The 18,520-nt window shown below is 48.4% G+C and overlaps 1 protein-coding gene across 1 annotated transcript; it reads left to right on the top strand.

The window, feature by feature from the left end:
• Positions 1-11,141: 11,141 nt before the first annotated feature.
• Positions 11,142-13,586, top strand: TRIL (TLR4 interactor with leucine rich repeats; the record flags this gene model as incomplete). Its single annotated transcript, XM_080818028.1, has 1 exon — positions 11,142-13,586. One exon carries the CDS (start codon positions 11,142-11,144, stop codon positions 13,584-13,586), a length of 2,445 nt encoding a protein of 814 aa, XP_080674154.1.
• Positions 13,587-18,520: the final 4,934 nt, after the last annotated feature.

Genomic DNA, 18,520 nt, shown 5'->3' with positions numbered 1-18,520 from the left:
TGGAAGTGGGGGTATTATGAGGATCATGAAGAAACATCTCTAGCAGGAATGCAGAAAACGTGTGGCCTAATAGGTACTGGTGGCTTGGAAAATTCCACTGACAAAATCATATTAAAAAATGCTGTAGTTCCAATAATGTGCATAAAAAGGCAGATGCTGGGGTGCCTGGGTAGCTCAGTGGGTAGCCTCTGCCTTCGACTCAGGTCATGATCCCAGCATCCTGGGATCAAGCCCCGCATCAGGCTCTCTGCTCAGCAGGGAGCCTGCTTCCTCCTCTCTCTCTGCCTGCCTCTCTGCCTACTTGTGATCTCTCTCTGTCAAATAAATAAATAAAATCTTTTTTTAAAAAAAGGCAAATGCTATATTCTGGAAAATGTTATGTATCAAAAAAAAAAATGACTGTAGGGCTGACAAGGACACCGTGGTCAAAGATATGTGTGAAAAGTATGAATAACAATTTTCATCAAATGTGAGTTCAAATCCCAGGTCCATCACTAACTAGCCCAGGCCACCTGTGCCAGCTCTTTAACCTGCCTTTGCCTCCACCGCATCATCTGAAAGAGGAGGCTTTCCGCATGGGGTTGTTGGAGTAAAGGATTTAATACCGGCACAGGGCTTAGAACTGTGTCTAGCACACGACATGTACGCACCCTGTAGACGCTAGTCAGTAACGGGGATGATCCTGGCAGGTGTTTTGAGGCCACCTGTGTCAGATGGAAAACCACTTCTGGAATTTTACTTAATCTGGTACTTATGTCCCATCACTTCAGGGAATCACAAGAGTCGTGCGCTGATTACCAAAGAGGTTCTTACGCCCAAGGATACTAGAGTAATTAGCCTAAGGGTTTCACTGCTGGAATTTTCGCCAAATGGCTGGGTTCCCAGGCAACACCCCAGTGGCGCTAGCATAGTGGCTACATAATATTTCTGAAGCACCAACAGCTATTTTGCCTGGAATTGTCAATAGGGCCAAATGGTGCTTACAACTATGGGTTTCTAACACTTGTATCATGACAGAACGAAACGTCTAATAATTTGCCAGTTTGACGATGTGGGGGCCAAGCAAACAAGTTTTCTGGGACTGTGAGAGACTGGAGACAACTTCAGGATATATTATCCTGCCCACTGTGGATTAATATTAAACCCATGAGATACCATGAGTTGTTGAGATCAGTCAAGCACAACACAGAACACCATATTTCAAGAACTTTATCATTAACAAATTCTAGTGATGTTGAATAATGTTCCAAGGAATAAGTGCAACAGATTCCTTAATGTTTAAAGCGGGAAGAGATTTTAGTGATCATTTTAACCCAGTGTGTCTCAGACTAGGTTAACGGTCCTACCTGTCACCAAACGCCAACACATCCCCTACCCCCACCATCCCTTTGTTTTCTGCAGGATTTCTCAAAGCCTTGAACACGCGATCTTGCGCTGTGACTCTCTAAGATGGAGACATGGCATATAGTCCATGCTGGCCACAGAAGTCCTCCTTTCGATAATCTTTTACTTTCACAGGGGCTACTACTGATAGTAACACCCTCTAGGCAAACGCCGATGCATTATAACCACACTCCATAAAGCACGATGCCCAGCATGGTCACATGATTCACCACGTAAGCTAACTGATGGCAGAGCTGGTCCAGAATCTAGGCCTGCCCAGACAGCTACTGGGGAGAACCTGTGTGCTGAAGACTGGGCGCTCTGGGCCCAGGCAGCCAGAAGTAGAGCAAGGAAATCATGAAAAGATAGAAACAGAATCTACAAGGAAAGGTAGAAGAACAATTACCTGGAATGCACCTTTTTCCTCTTTAGAAAAGACCCTGTTGACATTGTGGAGGACACCAAAAACCTATGCATACAGCATAGTCCTGCCCTGGAGGGCCACAGATTCTCCCAGACAAGACATGCCTGAAGTTGAAATGTTAGCAAGAATTCTGCTTCCACAACACTGGTAGTTACTAAGCACCTTCCCATCCATTTCCCAAAACTCATACATTAGGCAAGTGTCATTTGTCCCTTTTTATAGATAAGAAAATGAATCACTGATCCAAGAGACAGGCATGGGTCAAGGTCAAAGACCTAACAAGTGGACTCTGTCCTCTGCTCACCCCATACACATCACACAGGGAGTTTAGGACAAATGTTTTGCTTTTTGATGACATCTGCAAACATTTTGGGGGGGGGGGTTTACACGGTATACAGTACATTGTTTCACTATCCAAAATTATTTCCATTACCAAACAATCTTGGTATCTCTTTTAAAAGTTCTGTAAGAAAAACCATTTGGAACAAAGGAAGGAAGAGGAACATGTCAGGGCCATGGGGAAAGCAAGACTGAATATGGTATCATGTACACTCTTAGCAAAGACTTTTAACCACAAAAACAAATGTTCATTGTAGAAAATTTTGATCCTAAAGTAGAATGAGAATAATACCTGTTCTCTTACCAACCAAAGAAATGCAGTGTTCAGCAACCTCTCACTCCCCAAATTTTTAAGGTCATACATACTATAAAACTTGACAATTGACATGAAGCTTTTGAAAATTCTTGAGTTCTAAATATCTTTAAGTGATAACAATCACTTTTCCTTTTCAACCTACAGTGTATTCAATCAGACCATGAAAAAGATGCTCAAAACATTCCCATCGGCAGTGTTATTAATTCTATTTCGGAAATTAAATAGGGACGCACGGGTAGCTGGAGGAGTGTCCTTCGCATCCATTAGCTTTCTAACGACAGAAATATGGGATCCTGCCGACATCATGACCCAAGCGCTGTGGCTGGAACCTTTGATCTTGCATCCCACTCCAGCATATGGTGCTACTAAGCATAATCAAAGTACAAATCTTTACAGAAAATTACAGAGACTCTGAAAAGGGGATGGGTGCTCCCTTCCTCTAATTTCCTTTCCTGCCATGTTCCTGGTCTTAAGTGAAAAGCATTTGGCCTTTGGATGAAATCTGCAAACACTTAGAGGGTGTTTACTTTCTATATAGTCAATTATTTGACTGTCCAAGATTATTTCCATTGTTGAGATTGACAGACTGTTTTTTGCCAGGATATAGCCACAGTTTTCAGTGGCCTGGGTGTGAAATCGCCTCCCTTATTTTAGCCGCGGACAGTGACATTAGACTAAGGAGACACTGCAGCTCCAGGATAGATGGGGGGCGGGGGCTTGACACGCGCGCATCCGGGCTTAGAAAATAAGTCATTGGTAATAGACAGGATGGCTTACTAATCCTTGAAGTCTATACTCTTCATAAGGGGTGCCCCCCCACAAATATTTTTAAGCCATTAATTATAACAATTCAGATCACGTTGTGAGAAGCTTTTTATGAATTAAATTCCCTTCAAATATATCTGGTGGCCTACCGTAGAGAGGGGGAGACAATTTCCAAATCATAAACTGAAAACAAAACTCGTATTTTGTGAAACGCTGATGACTTTGCCCTCTTGCCAATGTTCTGTTGTTAAGACTGGAGCCCAGAGACACAGGCTCCATGCGAGTTCGCAGTTCGGAAGAATGTAGACCCAGGAAGGCTTTGTGTCTTGTTTCTCATGGTTACTGATTATATTGTGCCTAAGCCTTAAGCAGATTGTTTCTAATAATGGAGTTATGAAGAAAAAAAAAAAGAGAGAGAGAGAGAGGGATGTCTAAAGCACCATTCAAAAACTTGAATCAAGTACAGGCGAGTCTACTTACAGCTGGTGGGCCCTGGCACGCTGGGCTGGTTTTTCACGGCATCTGTTTGTCCGGGCTGGGGCAGTGCCAAACTTGGCTGGCTGGTGCTCTTACTGTACCAACTGCTAAATTTTTGAATATCACCCCAACTGGCTTCATTAGTTGTACACAGAGGCATGTATCAACAGGGAGCCCAGCAAGGTCCAACCATAAAAACCTGAGGTCAGAAGCCAATGGTTTAGACTGTGGTCTATACTCTGTTATTATAGCGCTGGATCATTCCAGAAGTTAGCTAACTTCTCTTGTTCTTTGCACCCTCTCCTCCCAACCAGGATATGAATAATCCTCACCTCATTGCCTGGTGAGACTTAGGTTGAGGTTAAAACCAGATATTCAGGTGTGTTCTTTAAAATTTTGTTTTTTTAAAGTATTTTTCATTAATTTCAAAGCAACATATAATGATTGTACATCATTTAGGAAATGGCCAAAAAAAAAACCCAGAATGTAAATAATTATTCGTTTTCTCACCGTGGAAAGACAACAACTATGAACATTTAAAAAAAATTTTCTTCTAGATTTTTTTGGTGAAAACTCTTGGAGAAGTCAACAACAGCTGTTGAAGACCATAAACGTGAAATGAAATAAGGCTGTTGTTGTCTTTCCAGCTGGGTGGGATATAAATCACTAAATAAATGTTATTATTGTAGTGTGAAGAAACCCAAATAAAAGAATATTGGAAAGTTGTACCATAAAATACAATTATAGTCCTGGTTCCTGAGATGACAAGTATTTCAGTATTTAGGAATAAGAGATACTTTTATGCTTAAAGCATTTCCTGAGGCTACCGACTGAATTCTATCTAAGGGAGGACACCATTGTATTACCACTATAAAGTTTCAGTTTACACAAAAACAAACTCTATCCTGCCACCATAAACAGTATGTGGATTTGCCTTATTTCTTAAGTTACCATACTCAGCCAACAACTGCCTCTCCTTTTTTTTTTTTTTTTTTGGAACTTGCCAGGAGCGCCTACATTTCACTGTAGTTCTTGTAGGGATTGTAAAAGCAATGTGCTTTGACATGTCAGTTTCAAATACTCAGGCATCTTTGAATGGATGGATAAGGATGTTCCTTGAACCTAAAATCCAGTGTGTTGGAAGCAGTCACTTGTCAACGGCCTTCAACACATACAGGATTACGTGGGCTGATATTTTCTACAAAGGTTTCAGTTAAAACTTTCTTCTCAAAACATAATTGCTCTTCCAGCAAATGGTGCCCATCATATTTATCTATGATGGTACCATCTTCCCGGGTTTTTACCTATATGCATTTAACTCCCTAGCCACGCTTGAGCAATGAGAGGAAAGAGAAAGGGGTATCGCTCATCTTTCTGTCCCTGGGCGCCTAGCAGAGGAGGCACAGAAAGTTCTGAAAAAGCCCTTCAGAATTCTCCTTCAGTGATAATACCTAACAAAATCCCTGGGAATGTGCTAATTAAAGATCCCCCACCCCTACTCTGAGTCAGTTTCTGATTCAGGTTCTGAATCAGTCTATGGGGGCGGGTCTAGGATCCTGTATTTTTAACAAGCTCCTCTGTTTCTTCCTCTGTAAAATGGGTTGACAATAGTTTCTACCTCACAAAGTAGTTGTGGAAGTAAGTGAGTTACTTTACTCAGAGTGCTCACACCACCTCCTGGCACTCAGCCAGCCCCACCACATAAGTGCCCGTCACAGTTACTGATATTACCATAGTACAACAAATCAATCATCAGCAGGTGTTTTAGAAATATTACCGATCAGTTTTCTCAACCTTAAGTGCGTATAAAAATCATCCGGTGGCTTGTAAATGCAGATGCCAGGGCTCTGCCCCCAGAGATTCTGATTGAGTAAGGCCAATATGTTGCCAGGAATTGGCATTCCTATTTGCTTCAGGGGGACATGGAGGATCTGCCCATCTAGTGTAACCCACCGGTCCTCTTATTCCCATTTCTAATCCCCAGGGCAAAGAAACTTGACTCTCAGGGATTAAGATGAGGTTTGGTCAGACAGAGAAGGAGAGTTTGGGGGGCTGGGTTTGATAACATGCCAAAGGATCAACGGGGACTCTTGGCTTCCTACTTCATCTGTGTCGGGGGCCATGCTGCCCGTCTTGGGTTGGCTCACTGGGGGTGAGCCGACAGCTGATTTCTCTGCAGGCTGCCCTGAGTGAGCTCCAGGAGGCTGCTACTGCAGGACTTGGCAGAGCCACCTCTCCCCGCAGCAGGGAGCCTGAGCTCTCCTCCCCCTAACCCTTCCTGCCCAAGAGCAGCCAACTCCAACCAGGTCCAGGAGCTACTGAAGATATGGCCTGGAATCCTTCTTGTCTCTGCAGTTCAAGTTCAAGGGAACCACAAGTTGCTTGGGAAGAAAGCAGTGTACCTCCCTGGCAAGCCCAAGAAGATTTCCAGGCCTGGGCAAGAACATCCTAGGGCCCTTACACCATATATATGTGTCATGGAACCAGCTCAAACTTGCTTCTGCTTCTGACCTCTGCAACTATCCCCCGGTGCGCTTGAGATTTAAAGGGCAAGCTTTCCAAAATTGAACAAAAAAGTTCTTGCTTCTCTCACGAACAGCATTCCCTTCTGGATCTCCATGTGTGATTATCCAAATTATACATTTAAGCATAATCAATACTTGAATCTCCTGGAACATGATCAAACCTAGATCCATAAACAAAGACATTACATAGTTGAGAGACAGGCATTTAAATTTAGGAGAAACAAGGTCTATGCTTTTACTAAAAATTTTTGTATTGAAAATTTGGTATAGGCTATGTTATGATAAAGTAGAACTTACACTTTCAAAAACGCTTTCCTTCACACTCCTGTAATGTTTCTCCTTTTTCTCTCTAAATCCAAGTATATGTACTTTTTCCTCCTAAAATGCTACACATGGACAGGCCTGTCTCTAATATTTGAGGAGCCCAGGGTTAGAGTGTGAGAGAAGATCCGTGGTCCCTAACCACTCCTCTCAGCTTCCAGTAGATGGGCAGATTCTCCATGTCCCCGTTGAAGTGCCCCCCACCCCCAGCCCCGGGCATACCACAGGAAATCACAACTCACACCTCCAGATTCTTTTTGCACAGCTGCCTTGTGGCCTTCCCTTGGCCCTGGGCATATACACACTTGTGGCATAGTCAGCCCCCAAGAGGACAGGTGGATAAAAGCCTTCACCGATTAGGCAGTTGAGTAGGAAATTCCAAGGTCCTAGGAGCCTTGAGCAGGAGGGGGCTGTGAGTTGTGTGTGGGCCCATCCCTTTGGAAGCCTGAAACCGTGCTGTTCTGGAGAGGAACACAACCAGAGGAGGACTGGAACAAAGCCCTCTCGAGTGCCAGGTCCAGGGAAGGGGGGCCCAGGCAGCCATGGTCCGGGAGCGATGTTCTGTACTGGTATCTACACAGTGCCTGTGCATATCTTCAGTAAGTGAATACCTCGGTCTGGAGGTTCTATCAACACATATTCCCCGCAAACCACTGTGGCAGCAAGGTTCTAGAGATGAGAACTAGATAGATAACATTTTCTTTGTATAGCACCGACTTTGTTTGGCAGAGACAACTTTTGATGTTGTGGTGCAAATACGATGATGTCATCTACCTGCAGAAATCCTTCAAGGGGAAGAAGGGAGTATGTATTTGGAAGTCATCGTACAAGCAAGGCTGTGTGCTACTGTTGAAAAATACAAACGTCAAAATATCTCATCAACCGGGGCGCCTGGGTGGCTCAGTGCGTCAAAGCCTCTGCCTTCAGCTCAGGTCATGGTCCCAGGATCTTGGGATCGAGCCCCGCATCGGGCTCTCTGCTCGGCGGGGAGCCTGCTTCCCCCCACCCCTCGCTTGCTTTTCTGCCTACTTGTGATCTCTGTCTGTCAAATAAATAAATAAAATCTTTAAAAAAAAAATCTCATCAACCAAGACAGAAGATCTGGAGGTGCCTAAAGGACCCTCTTGCACCTGTCTGCAGGCTTCTAGCACTTCCCTCCTCTGAAAACCTTCCTCGAGCTCTCAGTCCAGGCCAAGGGCCCTCTTCAGGGCTCCCACAGCTCTACTCCTCGGCACTTATACCCTGGTGATGCCCTCCTTGCCCATCAGCCTCCCCACCAAGCTGTTGCATCCTGGGGCCTGGCACCGAATCCTATCAGCCACTGCATTCCCACCGCTCATCCTGGGATTTGTCACTTGCTAGATTCTCACTAAATACTACCTGCCGGACCACCAGCATTCAAAGCAAATGCAGCTTTGGAGTTGCTATGATAGCTCTTCAGTACTGGGGGCTCCAGGTACTGCTGGATTCAAGCAAAATACCATTTAGCTCCTGGAAGAGAGAGATGGTCTGAAAATAAAACACCTGAATGTGAACCAATGCAGAAATGGAGACCATTGGGGGCACACAGGAGTACGCATTAATGTCCTCTGAAGGATTTAAATGTCATTCATTTGCAAAGTAGACCTCAAGTTACATGGTGTTAAGAAGGGAAGCATTTGTTAAAAAGACCACGATCACACTACTTCAGAAAGAATTCATCTGCATGCACACACCCATATGTGTTTCCGCTTCATCTGTGCATCTCAAAGTCTCAATCTTACTGAAACTGGATTGAGAATCCTAGCAACACCTACTGAAAGCTCTTTATACTTATTTGAAGTATGGCACACTGTATCTATTTTAAGCAAGGTTAACTACATGTGGCAGATGGATTACTTCAAGAAAATGGAATGTTATGGAAAAGCAATCGTCTTTTGACCTAAACCACATATGATGTTATTTCTACCTGCAAGCCAGCACTACTGGTAGAAATGTTAAACACCCAGCAATAATACCAAAGACCGTCAAAACATTGAAAAATACCGAACATCTGCAGGGGTCTGATGACTTTGTAAATTTTACTTAGAGGCACCTATAAAGCAAAGACACTCCAAGTGCAGTGAGTGATCCCCGCAAACTATAGAGGTCCTCTGATGGAATGCTGCCTGTGCTCCCCGCTCTGCAGACTCAGGGATGGGGTCCAATCTCTGCTTTTCCCTCTTTCTCCCACTTACACCTCTCCTAGCTTCCAGCCTCTTCTCTGCTCTGATGGCTTTGTGTGTGTCCTCATGCCATGGGCTCAAAGCCGATGCTGCCACAGCTCCATCCCAGGTAGATCTAATGGTTCAATAGCTAATAGCTTCTTAGCCTTCTTTTCTCCAAAAAACCTGAAAGTCCTCCTAACAGGCTCCAGGGGCCAGGTCAGACCAGCTTATGCCACATTGTGCAAGCCTGGGTTTCACCCTCTAGGACAGCCATACCTTCACAAGGAGGACTGCAGTCAAGAACTAAAAAGGTTTCAGGAGTTTCTCACCATAAGAATAAAAAACAAACTACCTTTTATCTTGTTGAGACAGATACTTGTTTTCCCACATTCATCCTGTATTTGAAAACTCAAAGCACATCACAAGCCAGCCTGGGTCTGCTCACCGTGCCTGGAGTAGGCATTGCACTCATGATTGTCATTAGCGCTCCACTGCCTGTGTCCCTGGAACCCAGGACCTGTTCTCCCATAAGTTTTTCTTGACCATGCAGCGAAGGATCTCCTCTTTCCTGAAATTTCAGAACTCTTCTCTATCACCTGCCTACACAGATCGCTCAGTGAGGCACTCAGTCACTGCCCAACACTGGAATTACTAAAACTCACTTTGTATCTGGGCAGCTATCTCCTACTACTGCCTTAGATGATGACCTAACCTTTCCATGACTTGCCCTCCCCACTAGACAGTCAGCCTCTGGAGAGGTGAAGATACGTCTCCCTTAATTTTTCAGAGTGGACCCTTAAAATTACATTTTCTGAACATTTTGGGTGGTAGGGGGTGTGTAGAAGAGGTCTTTATTTTTACCAAGACGGTTTGCATGAACAAATGATATAAAACTGCTACTCCTCGCCCACCCTCATTCTCAGCGGGGGCTGCCTTCAAAGGCACCAAGGACACAGGTTCCATTCTATATTGATAAGTGGTGAGACTCCCACACTGAGCCAGGCCTGAGGACTTCTGCGCCTCAGGACTTTGAAGATCCCTGCAAGCCGAGGCATCAAGCGGGTGAGGCCCGCAGGTGCAGTTACCTGAGGGTCTGGGGAGGTGATTTTAAATCTGCACACAAGTACAGAGCCTACCCCAAGGGCTCTAAAGACTGGAGGAGGACTAATGGGACTAAATCACCAAAATCTGACAGAGCCAACTTCGAGGTGGTGGAACCCGTTCTGAGCTTCTCCAGGCTCTTATCTACAGGCGGGGCCAAGCGAGTGCTCAGTTCTGATCCCTACGTGGGAGGATGCCTCCCCTCGGCCACATGTACAGCCAGGTCAAACCCCCAAACACGCCACATTCCGGAGGGGCTGACCTAGCCTCCTCTGACAGCACTCCACCGATTGATCTTTGGAGACAACCCTGGGCTGCCCTAACTAAACTTCTTCCGGAATGTTCGCGCACTCCGTGCTGCGTGAACTGCCCGCGCGGGGTGACACTTGGAAGAGCAAGAGACTTAAAAACGAAAAAGAGGGGCCGCGCTCCCAATGCTCCGAAATGACTGGTGTACTCATCTAAAATAAAAAGGTCTCTGTCTGCAAATTCCGTTTGCTAGCCCGGTAATCCACCCCCGCCCCCAGCCCAGCGTCGAGGGCCGGCCGGTACAGCTGTTTTTAATCCCTACTTTTCTCACTCGGCGTCCCGGGCTCGGGCTGACCAGACGCGGAGCCACTTAGCGTTTCCTCCTCCCCCTGTCGGGGTCTGTCCTCCCTCCGCCGTCTCCTCTTTCTCCGCCTGCATCCCCGGGGGGCAGAGTGTGGGAAGAACGAATTTCCGCCGGGTTTGCCCGCCACTCGCCGACTTGGGTCCCTTCCGGACACAGCCGGCGCACCCCCGGCTCCTCCCCCGGCTCTTCCACCGAGGCCGCGCTCCTGGTGCGGGACCCAGAGGAAGGAGACGCCGGCTGCCGGGGCCGAGCCGCCGGGGCGCAGCAGCCAAGCCGCGCCCCGAGGAGCTCTTGGAAGGGCTCCCGCCTGCAGCTGGGGAATCCGCTCGGCGGGGAGAATCCGTGCCAGGGAATCCAGCTCTCCGGACTCAAGCCGCAAACAAAAAGCTCAGGTCTGGCTCGCTCCCTCCGCCCCCCGACGCACACCCGGAGAAACAGTTTTGCGCAGAAATGCAACAAGTAGCTCCCGGAGCTCCCGGAGCGCCCTGAGCCGCCTGACTTGGCCGGGCGAAGCCCGCCTGCAGAGACCCGGGCCAGCCACCGGACAAAGGGCGGAGGAGGGGCTGGACCGCGCCGCGGAGTCCGAAAGAGGCCATTTAGCGACTCTGGCCAGGCCAAGGGGAATGCAGAGGAGACACAGAGCAGGCGGGCCAAGAGGACGATCCGGCCTCAGCACGCAGGGCGGGCGGCGATGGAGGCTGCCCGCACCGTGCGCTTCCTACTCGTGGTGTGCGGCTGCCTCGCGCTCCCGCCGCGGGCCCAGCCGGTGTGCCCTGAGCGCTGCGACTGCCAGCACCCCCAGCACCTCCTCTGCACCAATAGGGGGCTCCGCGCCGTGCCCAAGACCAGCTCGCTGCCGAGCCCGCAGGACGTGCTCACCTACAGCCTCGGCGGCAACTTCATAACCAACATCACGGCCTTCGACTTCCACCGTCTGGGCCAGCTCAGACGGCTGGACCTGCAGTACAACCAGATCCGCTCTCTGCACCCCAAGACCTTTGAGAAGCTCTCCCGGCTGGAGGAACTGTACCTGGGGAACAACCTCCTGCAGGCGCTTGTCCCGGGCACGCTGGCCCCGCTGCGCAAGCTGCGCATCCTTTATGCCAATGGGAACGAGATCGGGCGCCTGAGCCGCGGCTCCTTTGAGGGCCTGGAGAGTCTGGTCAAGCTGCGGCTGGACGGGAACGCCCTGGGGGCGCTGCCGGACGCTGTCTTCGCCCCCTTGGGCAACTTGCTCTACCTACATCTGGAGTCCAACCGGATCCGCTTTCTGGGCAAGAACGCGTTTGCCCAGTTGGGCAAACTGCGCTTCCTCAACCTCTCTGCCAACGAGCTGCAGCCCTCCTTGCGCCACGCAGCCACCTTCGCACCGCTGCGCTCCCTCTCCACGCTCATCCTCTCGGCCAACAGCCTCCAGCACCTCGGGCCGCGTGTCTTCCAGCACCTGCCGCGTCTCGGCCTACTCTCACTCAGGGGCAACCAACTCACACACCTCGCGCCGGAGGCCTTTTGGGGGTTGGAGGCCCTGCGCGAGCTGCGCCTGGAGGGGAATAGGCTGAGCCAACTGCCCGTAGCGCTGCTGCAGCCTCTGCACAGCCTGGAGGCACTGGACCTTAGCGGGAACGCGCTGTCCGCTCTGCACCCCACTATCTTTGGCCACCTGGGCCGGCTGCGCGAGCTCAGCCTGCGCGACAACGAGCTCAGCGCCCTCTCCGGGGACATCTTCGCCGCCAGCCCAGCCCTCTACCGGCTGGATCTAGACGGCAATGGCTGGACCTGCGACTGCCGTCTGCGGGGCCTGAAGCGCTGGATGGGCGACTGGCACTCGCAAGGCCGTCTTCTCACCGTGTTCGTGCAGTGTCGCCACCCGCCGGCCTTGCGGGGCAAGTACCTGGATTACCTGGATGACCAGCAGCTGCAGAACGGATCTTGTGCAGATCTCTCGCCCTCAGTTTCCCCGACCGCTGAAGGCCCGCGGGCGCCCTTACCCACAGCCACTGGGGAGGCGGTGGCGCCCCCTGCAGGTAGCCTCTCGGAGGAGTTGCCGCCGCAGCCGCAGTCGCAGCCACAGCAGCACGGGCGATTTCTGCCTGGGGTGGCCTGGGATGGGGCCGCCAGGGAGCTCTTGGGCAACCGCAGCGCTCTGAAGCTGAGCCGACGGGGCCCTGGCCTCCAGCAGCCGGACCCCTCCGCCGCGGCTGCCGCTGGCCCTGCGCCACACCCCCTGGACCTGCTCCAGAAACCCGAGCGGGGACCTCTGACCCCGGCAGATGCGGCCCACGCGAAGCCCACCCCGACCGCCGCGCCCGCCTCTGCGCCACCGCCCGCCGGCGACCCCTGGCAGCGCGCGGCGAAGCAGCGCCTGGCCGCGCAGCAGCAGGAAAGTACCGCCCAGTCCGACGGCGGAGTCGCCCTGCCGCCGCTTGTGTCCGACCCTTGCGACTTCAACAAGTTCATCCTGTGCAACCTGACCGTGGAGGCGGTGGGCGCCGACAGCGCCTCGGTGCGCTGGGCGGTGCGCCAGCACCGCAGCCCACCACTGCTGGGCGGCGCGCGCTTCCGCCTGCTCTTCGACCGCTTTGGCCAGCAGCCCAAGTTCCACCGCTTCGTCTACCTGCCAGAGCGCAGCGACTCGGCCACGCTGCGCGAGCTGCGCGGAGACACCCCCTACCTGGTGTGCGTGGAGGGCGTCCTCGGGGGCCGGGTCTGCCCGGTGGCCCCCCGTGACCACTGCGCCGGGCTGGTCACCCTCCCGGAGCCTGGGAGCCGGAGCAGCGTCGACTACCAGCTGCTGACCTTGGTCTTGCTGGCCGTCAACGCGCTGCTGGTGCTCCTGGCGCTGGCGGCCTGGGCGTCCCGCTGGCTACGGAGGAAGCTGCGGGCTCGGCGGAAGGGTGGGGCCCCTGTGCACGTTCGACACATGTACTCCACCCGACGTCCCCTGCGCTCCATGGGCACCGGCGTGTCTGCGGACTTCTCTGGCTTCCAGTCGCACCGGCCTCGCACCACTGTTTGTGCTCTCAGCGAGGCGGACCTCATCGAGTTCCCCTGCGACCGCTTCATGGACAGCGGGGGCGGCGGCACAGGGGGCAGCTTGAGGCGGGAGGACCATCTTCTGCAGCGATTTGCTGACTAGAACCAGACTCCAGGGGGTGTGGAGACCATCTCATTGGCCTGGAGCAGCCAGCCACTTTCTGTGGAGCCCCTCAACCCACCTCAGGGGGAGATGTCATTTTATCAGAGCTTCTCCTTTCCCCCTTTTGTGCACTTGCCAGAGAGGCCAAAGGCGAAACCAGTTCGGCACACACACACTCCCGACGATTCCCAGTGCCCCCTCATGAAGTGAATGGGTGGCACCTGGTGGTCAAGGCCAAGAGCAGGGGACAAACGGGAGGTAGTGTCCAGAGGTGGGAAGCCTTCTTTTATATGGAGACCTTGGCACAACTATGGATATGGCTTCTGTGGGATCGTGATGCAACAGTCTGGCCTCCTTTGGGGTAGAGAAGGGCGCTTTTGCCCCCGCTATGGCCAGAAAGAGATTTGTGTGCATGCTTTTTGTTTGCTCAGTGTGAAACAGAGGAGTTTTGTCCTATTTAAGGGAAAAGGAACTTATTAGTATTACAAAGGAGGCTCGGCATCTTGACTACACTGGGCTGGTGGTCTCTGCCAAGAAGGTAGATCTTGTAAACTGGTGGTGAAGTTTAACACACCCGCCAAGGAACTCTTTCATGTTGGTTAATAGAACATTCAGGATAATTTAATGTTTAAATCATTAGAGATGCTATCTTTTTCATCAATGTGAAGAGCTCAGACATTTAACAAACTGACAATAAACTCAAGGACTGTCTTAGTTGAGCTGAGCCGTTCAACTAGTATTTTCTTTTTAACATTAACACGCCAAGAACATTGGCCGACCTTGGGGTTAACTAAGATTACCTACTTTCTCAGGAGAAGGCTGCATGCAAGACTTCTCTGTCAGGGTTGCTCCTGTGGCTTTTTAATTTTATTTTTCTAAACCTATATATGGAAAAGGAAATGTCAGTGCCAGACTTGGGAAAAGAATGTAAAGTGTGCATAACCGATGGCCGCGTAGGGAACCGCAGCCCTCCAGTTCACTTAACTGCATCTCTGACACTGTGTCCAGATGGGAACAAATATGGTGTGGAACTTCTCATGTTTTTATCGGTCACATGCAGGAGACTGTGCCCTGCTTCTCCTGAGTCGCACCGTTAAGTGTTCAAGGCAGTTCCCTGATAGGGCAGCAAAAGGTGATACGCGCTTGGCAGTGTAACCCTCAATCACCTTAATGTCTTACTCTATATGAAATAGAGGGGAAGAAATTATTGGGGAAAAAATGTGAAAAAGGGTACATCAGTAGTTGTCTGTTTCTACTAAAACCAGAAGATTGTTAGGAGTACTTAAACCTCACTGTGAAATAATGATCTATTTTGCATAATCTCTCCAAGACCCTGTGTTTTACCATGTTATTAAATCTTACCTTTTAGTTAATAATTGCAGTATTTCTTTTAAATGTCTTTGTTTTAAATTTAGGATTAGGCTCCTTTATTTGCTCAGTTGTTTTCAGCTCTTTGGGACCCTCTCGTTCCCTCATATTTATGAAGTACATGTTTATCACTAAAAGTAGTGCTTTGGTTTACATTAATAATTTTGTGTGTGGTCTAAGAGCACAGGAAGAGCCTCGAGGAAGATCTGCGCGGTGATATCTGCTGTGGTTGTGGATGTATTGGCAGTGGGCTGTTTCAGAGGATATTGCTATGGTGCTAAGGCTAACCAGGAATCTTCTGTTTAGGGCCTTAAGCCCCTGAGGGTCCTGATGACTCAGGGAATCTATCATAGTCTGGGGGACGGGGGTCCTTCAACCCCAGTGCACTCCCTTTTATGTTTGGCCTCCATGGAGCCAAGCCTGCCCTTGTCCCAACAGCTGAGCAGGGAACCCAGGGCTCTAAATGAACGGATCTGTGTTCATGTTCAGATGAATAAATGTCCAGACCACTTAAAGTGCAGCTGCTTCTCTGGCCATTTTCTCTGTGAGGGCAAAACTTAATAAACCGCAGGAAACAGGCTGTCATTCTTAGCATAGGAGTACATGGGAGAGGGGTCATTGCTTGCTCTTATTTGCAAATTTTGGGCTATTTACTTGCCCCTCTCGTTCTCCTAGTTTCATTCATTTGTAGAGCAATGGCATCCTTGAGTTGGTCCTTTTGCACAGCAGTATAATCTTGAGCCCCACTGAAAGTCTGGAAGAGACCTCTGATGCTTCCCACCACTCACTCTTTCAACTTCAGAGCATCACTGAAAGTACTTCATGGAGAAACAGTAAAATCTATGTAAAAACAGTTCGACTGGAAGGTCTTTCAGTGGGAAATGAATAAATGTTATACATTGTTATGTTCAGTTATGTCAATAAACCCACTTACTAATGGAGATCTTTTATTGTTGGAGTTTCCAAATACCTTGGACACTTGGCTTTCTGTAGCAGTTTTCATTGATGACAGTGAAACAAATGCTTGAAGTCTGTCTGTCTGTCCTCTCACGGTGGTTTTTAATTGCCATTTCTATGGGAAAATGTGGACTTTATTTTTCAGAAATAGTTGGGAGAGTTTATACCCAAAGAAACAATGAGATGACTCTAAAAGCCATTGGTGAGCCATGATAAGAAAATGCTGTTAAAATACCAGTGGCAGCAAGATGACTGACCGGGTCTCAGCCAGCATTTCTGCTGTTTAAAGCTATCAGGACTTTTGACTCCCATGGTCAGTAATAAGGAGCTACCTTCATACAAAGGGTATGAAAAGCAAAGATTAAACGCAATTAAACAAGAAAGAATTAACTTTGTATAAGGTAGGAGTGTTCATTTAGCGCACCATTGAGGGATACCTGGGTGGCTCAGTCGATTAAGCATCTGCCTTTGGCTCAGGTCCTGATGCCGGGATCCTGGGATAGAGTCCCACATCGGGCTCCCTGCTCAGCTGGGGAATCTGCTTCTCCCTCTGCCTCTGCTTGTGTGCTCTCTCTTGTTTGTTTACTCTCTCTCTCTCAAATAAATAAAATTTAAAAATCTTAAAAGTAACATAAAATAAAGCGGCATTGAAGCAGTTTGGAATGTGGTCGGACCCTCAGCTCAACCTGTTAAGATTATTCCTGGAAAATAATTGGCCTGTGATGCGAGCACCTTCACTAATTTGCAAAGACCCGATTTTCTCCAGAAGTACAACAACGTGAACAGCTTCTCTCTATTAAGAAAGGATTAAAACAGGGACAACTGGGTGGCTCCGTTGGTTAAGTGGCTACCTTCAGCTCAGGTCATGATCCCAGGTCCTGGGATCGAGCCCCGAATGGAGTTCTCTGCTTGGCAGGAAGCCTGCTTCTCCCTTTCCCACTCCCCCTGCTTGTGTTCCCTTTCCCTCTATGTCTCTCTCTGTCAAATAAATAAATAAAATCTTAAAAAAATAATAATTAACAAAAAAAAAGAAAGCATTTAAACAGACACTGGATTACCTGGTATTTGTGCTTCACTCCTCCCCAGTCTGCTTCTAAGCCTTGGAAATAAGTGACAATGAAACAGTCTCATGCCAGAAATGTATTACAAATTGAGACCATGATCCAAGATGAAGCTAGATTTTTACCCAGTGTTGTACCTTCACCATCTTAGAGAAATAGAGCATCATCATTAAAGTTCAGTATGATTTTAAGGAAGCGATGAAAACATTTAATCATTTGGGATTGCATTCTTTCTATTAACCTGATCTCTTTGTGCCTCAGTTTCTGCATCAGTTAAAATGGGAACCTTGGGTCCTGACTGCAGAGTGCCTTTGTGAAGAATAAATGGATAAAAAAGCATTTGACAGCACTAGCTGTAAGACAGATGTTCAATAAATGTTAGATGTATTATTAGTGGCAGTATTTTGTGCACAGAGCAACAAATTGTAAGAGACATTTTAGAGATGTCACGGACAAGGCATTTCTGCTTAAGCCCTGACCAATCAGAACATTCAGGTAATGAGATCCAGTGACCCCTCCCTTTGTTCTGGTTAATTGAGGCTCTTGGTGTCATTTAATGTGGAAGGATAGCTCTTGAAATAACTTCTCATTATTTTCTTCCTTTTTTCTCTCTCATTTATTTTTATTTTTATTTTTATTTTCTTTTAAGATTTTATTTACTTTTTTGACAGAGAGACAGCAGGAGCAGGGACTCAAGCAGGAGGAGTGGGAGAGGGAAAGCAGGCTTCCTGCTCAGCAGCAAGCCCGATGTGGAACTTGATCCCAGGACACCGGGATCATGACCTGAGCCACCCAGGCGCCCCGCCTCATTATTTTTTAAGAAGAAAAATTGAACATACTAGTATTTGAGCGAACTTTTCTACATTTACTGAACTCTTGGCATAAGCTCGTTCATCTTGTAGATTGAAACTAAGGATATGTAAACGGCCTTGCTTCCCATTAACTTAATGATAGCATCCCCAGGTGTCCTTTGACTTAGTTTTCTTAAAAAGATACTTGGCATGCAACAATGTTTTTTTTGCTAGGGATTGCAGGTCTCTTAGTCCTTCTCTATCATGTAGCAAATAATATTCTTTTCATTTTATGTGAGAGACTGAGGTTTTTGGAGATTATTTTTATGTTGATTGCTAAAATAATTAGGGGGAAATGTAGCTTCATCTGGTTGCTTTATCTTGAGACAGAATACCTAAATTTATCATTACATCTGTTTGAGAGATTTTAAAGATTTTTTTTTTTTTTTTTTGACAGAGATCACAAGTAGGCAGAGAGGCAGGCAGAGAGAGAGAGAGGAGGAAGCAGGCTCCCTGCTGAGCAGAGAGCCCGACGCAGGGCTCGATCCCAGGACCCTGGGATCATGACCTGAGCCGAAGGCAGAGGCTTTAACCCACTGAGCCACCCAGGTGCCCCTGTTTGAGAGATTTTAAGCTACAGGTGGTATGATTCCTTATTGACACAGAAATATGGCTTTAGAATTTGGCTGTGAAATGGCTTCAGATGCCAGACAGAAATATATTGTCATACACCAGCATTTCAAGCAACAGCATCTCT

This window comes from Martes martes, assembly GCF_963455335.1.
Source record: "Martes martes genome assembly, chromosome: 11".
Lineage (NCBI taxonomy): Eukaryota > Metazoa > Chordata > Mammalia > Carnivora > Mustelidae > Martes > Martes martes.
Note: the sequence above shows the minus strand (reverse complement) of the source record. Positions and strands in the feature narration are given on the sequence as shown.